Genomic DNA, 5,288 nt, shown 5'->3' with positions numbered 1-5,288 from the left:
AACAATATAAATCAATTCTTTAATTTCTTCATCTAAAATCCCAAAAATAATTAAATTTCAAACCTAGCCGTTAATGAAATTCCAATTTTCCTAATATTACATTACAAACACATTTGGTAGTAGTACCCCTAAACGTATCACTACGACGTCGTTCCTCTTCTTCGCACACTGAAAAAAAAGGCAAAAGGGGCTCCACCATTAACGCTCTTCTCTCCTCCTCCCTATATACCTGAATATACTCCCATTATCTCCTCCATTATTACCTCTACACTTTCTCTCACCAAACTAAATTCCTCTTCACTTTTCCGTCCACCGGCGCCGGACTTACTCAGCCTCTTTCCTCCACTATGTCCGCCAAAGACTGCGGCAACCACGGCGAAAAACGCCGCAAATTATTCCGCCGGATCTTCGCCGGTATCTTAATCTTCCTCTTCCTTGTCCTCGTTACAATCCTTATAGTCTGGGCCGTACTCCGCCCTAGCAAACCTCGAATCGTCCTCCAAGACGTCACCGTCTACGCCTTCAACACTTCCGTCCCTAATTTCCTCACTTCAAATTTTCAGGTAACTTTCTCCATCCGAAATCCTAATGATAAAATCGGAATCTACTACGATAGGCTCGACATCTACGCTTCTTATCGGAATCAGCAAATAACTCTCCGAACACGAATCCCGCCGAATTATCAAGGTCACAAGGAAATCAACGTCTGGTCGCCGAACATTTACGGCACATCGGTTCCGGTTGCTCCTTACAACGCGCTCTCACTCGGCCAAGATCAGTCCGCTGGAGCAGTGATGATGATGATCAAGATGGATGGACGGGTAAGATTTAAAGTTGGAACGTTCATTTCTGGTAGATATCATTTATATGTTAGATGTCCGGCGTATATAGAGCTCGGAAGTAAGACCGCCGGAGTTATTGTCGGTGAGAACTCCGTTAAATACTCCATGCTGGTGAGTTGCAGTGTTAGTCTATGAAGAAGATGATGATGATTGATCCACTTGTAACGCCGTTAAGTTTTTTTTTTTCTATAATTTTTTTTTAGAAAATATTTTCAATACTTAATTTTCTCTCTGTCTCTTTTTAAATTTATATAAACATATATATATATATATATATACTGAATCTGAAAAGCTTTCAAGTGTAAATTCTTCTGGAGAAAATAAGTTGAAAGAGACATGCAAAAATAGCTAAAATTACATGTTATATATATATATGCAATTTTTTGGGGTTTTTATTGATTAGATCCTGAAAATCAATAATGATTAGTTTAATTTTATAATCATATATTAAACTAAGATTTATGTTTGTTAAACCGTATTTAATAAATTAATTATGTATGATTTGTATTTTAATTGATGGATAATAAATGAGTGTCTAGTGGAGGTTATGGAGTCACTTTCTTTGCTCACTATTGTGTTGATGTTTTCTTATTGTTTACTTCTCTTTTTTTTTTTAATATATATTCTTGGATCTTTAAACTTGTATTTTGTGTGTATATATATATATATAGTACCAATCTCGTCAACCATGTAATTAATGATATGTTTATGTGATTAATTATGGTGCCTTTGATCTTGGTTTTAGCCAATAGGAAGACATGCTATTTTTGTACTAGATAGATCTAATTTATTACTCCTCCATATATCTCTTTTAATAGGATGCATACGAATTAAGAAATATCGTTAATTTTAATTAAAAATATTGTAGATTTTTGTCTTATTATATAATTAGTCATTGGTTCTATTTGGTAAATATGTAGTTAACTGTTAAATGATTATATTAACTGTTGGCTTATTATTTTTTTTATTTGTTGAATTGACTAGCTGATTGTGTAAATTGGTTTGGTAAATTTTAGCTGATTATATAAATTGGTTTGGTAAAATTCAGTTGGTTGTTAATAGCTGTTTGTATAAAATAATAAATGAGGACATAATAAAACTTTTACTTGTGGTTAAAGGGTAGTAATCATGGTTAAAGGGTAGTAATTAGAGATAAAAATATATTTTAAAAGAGATGGAGCAATAAGCCAATTGAAAAAACTTATAAAATCAATATTTTTGAAATTAGTTTTTTGGACTCAATAAACTATTTCAAATCTCTCCTCACAAACAACACCGTTAGAAATTTGACTAGTCAAAACCTCTAAAGTGATTCAAACCTCTAATTTTACTTTAAAAAACTCTTTACCAAACCGGACTATTATTTAATTGTTTTTTAAGTCTATTTAGGATGTTAGTTGAAATATATTTGATAAAAACAAAAATGAATTACTGGTGGATAGACTTGTTCATGTGCTCGAGTATCAGCTCAGCTGGTCCAAGTCCGCATCCTTTAGGTCGGATTTGGACAAAGAAAATTTACCTTAGGCCAGCCCAGTTCAGACCTGTTAAAGCCTATCCATTTTTTTTAGTAGACTTGGAATTTATAAAAATAGTGCCGACTACCCTACATTATTAAAAATTATATATTATTTTTACGTGTATTTATATGGGTTGAACTTGAGATTGGATTCTTAAACTCGAGTCCAGCATGACTCGAGTTTGTCTAAATTAACAGCATGGCAGGTTGCGCTTGGACCGATTATTTTTAGACAAAAGATCATTAGGCCCGGCCCGAGTCCAGGTCTACTTGGGGAGAGTGATTTGGCCGTGAATGTGATATTATTTGTTAGAGAGATGTGAATATGATTTGGTTGTTTTTTCTTTGTTTTTTTCTTTATCAGTGTTCACAAGTGCATAGACGCGTTTTCTCATTAATTTGTAAACTGTTGAAAGAAAAAAATTAAAATCTAAAAAGAAAGAATGAGAGGGCAATTAAAAATAAAAATAAAAGAATAGGTGAGCTAACCTAAGTAATAAGAAGAGCATGAATTCAACAGAAAGAACACAAGATGAGGTTGTATTGCGTGTGGAATGGAGTAGACTATATATATGTTGAATAATATTCTTCTGTGGGCTGCCCCACCATATGCTTATGGACGTAAAAGTTGAAATTATTATTAGGAGTGGGAAAGTGATGAGGAAGGAAGTAGAAGAAAAGAAATAGAGATTTTTCGGTTGTTAAATATGAAAGGGTAAATAATTTATTAGTCATTTCTTTTTATTTAACATATTATTTAGTTGTCATTCATAATATGTTGGTGGCGGAGATGCGTATGTTAAGATGGATGTGTGGTTATACGAAAAATGATCGGGTGAGTAATGAAATAATTAGGACAAAAGTAGGGGTTACATCTATTGAGAATAAAATGAGAGAAAACCGACTAAGGTGGTTTGGCCATGTGAAACGTAGAGCGCTTGATGCGCCGGTTAGGAGGACCGAAGAGTGGCAAATGGAGGTAGTGGTGAGGGGTAGGGGAAGACCTAAGCAAACTTGGAGGAGGGTGATCGAGAGTGATATGATTTTACTGGGAATTGAGGAAAATATGGTAGTGGATATGACAAAGTGGAGGGAGCGAATTTGTGTCGCTGACACGACTTGATTTCACGGTTTTATATGATGGTTCATGTTAGCCGATCCCGAATCATTTCGGGACTAAGGCTTTGATGTTGTTGGTGTTGTATTATTTAGTTCTCATATTTTAAAAAATACATTATACAGTTTTTATATTTTGTTAATATTATCATTTTAGTCATTTTATGTATTTTTTTAAAGATTTTTAATTGTTATTTTTGGTATAAACAGACAGACAGAAAATAACAAAATAACATGACCATTTTGTATGATACTATATCCGTCCTGAAATCCAAAAATAGACAAAGGGCCAAAAAATTAATATTGACAAAATATTAGTACCTTATAATTTGTTTTTCAAAATAAAAAGACTAAACAATGTATTACTTTAAAAATGTGGGACTAATAAATTATTTACTCAATATGAAATGGTGTCCTTTTCACTTGTCACCAGCTCTTAACCTACCACTTAATACCAATTAATCATGGCTTAATGGAAAGTCTTATTAGTAATGTAATATTTTTTCCAAGTGCTCCTTTTATTATGACAAAAACAAGTAGATCATGATACCAAGTACCAATGTTTTTAGACTCGGATCGGACCGAGGATCATCCGCGGAGATAAGAGGGGTCTTAAGAGGCCCGGGTCCCTCCAGTTACGAGAATCACCCTTATTATGGATGGTTACCAACTGTTAAAACTACCCCTATTATAAATGGTTTCGACCCTCTTATTTCAACAAATTAAAGTTCAAAGTGGTTATTAACTCATTGATTTGTATTTAATTACAAAATTCAACTTGATTAATATATGATAGATGATAAATATCTCTAAGTTTATTTAAAACGACTCAATCTTACATTTTTAGTTCAAATCTAGCTTACTTTTGAGAAGTTTTACATTGCTACTTAAAATTGGTTCTGGACCGCTTAGATGATAACATATATATATATATAAAATTGAGCAAGTTCGATTTAGTAATAAATAATTTTTTTTCTACACATGCACGTGTAAAATCCGCCCCGCATATTCACCCTGGTGTTAAGTGCTCCTTGATAATAATTACTATTATTTTCTTTTAATTATGACAAAAAAGAAATACAAAGAGGGAAGTTATCCTTAGAATGAAGGGTCAAACTAAAAATCATTTGAATTTTAAATATCAAACTTAAGTTCAATTTGGTAATATTTAACAAATTAACTAAGCCTAAAACAATCATATACTCTATAGTCTCTATCTCAATTATTATATTTAGCTACATATTAAAATTTTAAAATTTTTATTGTAATACAGCAAAAAAAAAATTCAGAATTCTCGTTACATCCAAAGCATGTAATCATAGTTTCTACCTTTAAAGTTTTATCTAACATCTCATTTATCAAATCTCATCTCTCATCATTCTTAAAAACATAAAAAAAAACGAGAACAAACTAAAAAACGAAAAAAAAAACCAAAAACAAAATGAAAAATGAAAAAACTAGAAAAATGTAAAAAAAAAACTATGAAACGTGAAAAACGGTATACTAATTTCACGATTTTATGTTTTTTTTTGTTGTTGATTTTAACTATGTAAATAAAATTTTATGATTACATTTAAATAAGTAAACATAAGTATTGTAATACTCCATTCATTCCATTTTATAAGTCATACTAGAGAGAATTTTTTTTTAAATTAACCAATATAAATTTATTAATTGGTGTTTATATTAATTTACTTTCTTAATTTGTGTGAAATACCTTAAAATGACTTATATAATGGAATGAAGTGAGTATTAATTACATTTTATGATTTTTCTTTAACTTGTTGATATCAGAATATCCAATACGTATT

General features: G+C 31.4%; 1 protein-coding gene across 1 annotated transcript; it reads left to right on the top strand.

Annotated features, from left to right (window-relative positions):
• The first annotated feature begins 247 nt into the window (after nt 1–247).
• LOC136208933 (NDR1/HIN1-like protein 1) lies at nt 248–2,834 on the top strand. The gene has a single exon (XM_066000229.1). The coding sequence runs from the start codon at nt 348–350 to the stop codon at nt 975–977; it is 630 nt and encodes a 209-aa protein (XP_065856301.1). The 5' UTR covers nt 248–347; the 3' UTR covers nt 978–2,834.
• Nucleotides 2,835–5,288: the final 2,454 nt, after the last annotated feature.

This window comes from Euphorbia lathyris, chromosome 10 (assembly GCF_963576675.1).
Source record: "Euphorbia lathyris chromosome 10, ddEupLath1.1, whole genome shotgun sequence".
NCBI classification, from domain to species: domain Eukaryota; kingdom Viridiplantae; phylum Streptophyta; class Magnoliopsida; order Malpighiales; family Euphorbiaceae; genus Euphorbia; species Euphorbia lathyris.
Note: the sequence above shows the minus strand (reverse complement) of the source record. Positions and strands in the feature narration are given on the sequence as shown.

Coding starts and splice junctions, on each gene's coding strand:
- LOC136208933 (XM_066000229.1), top strand. CDS start 348: ATGTCCGCCAAAGACTGCGGCAACCACGGCGAAAAACGCCGCAAATTA.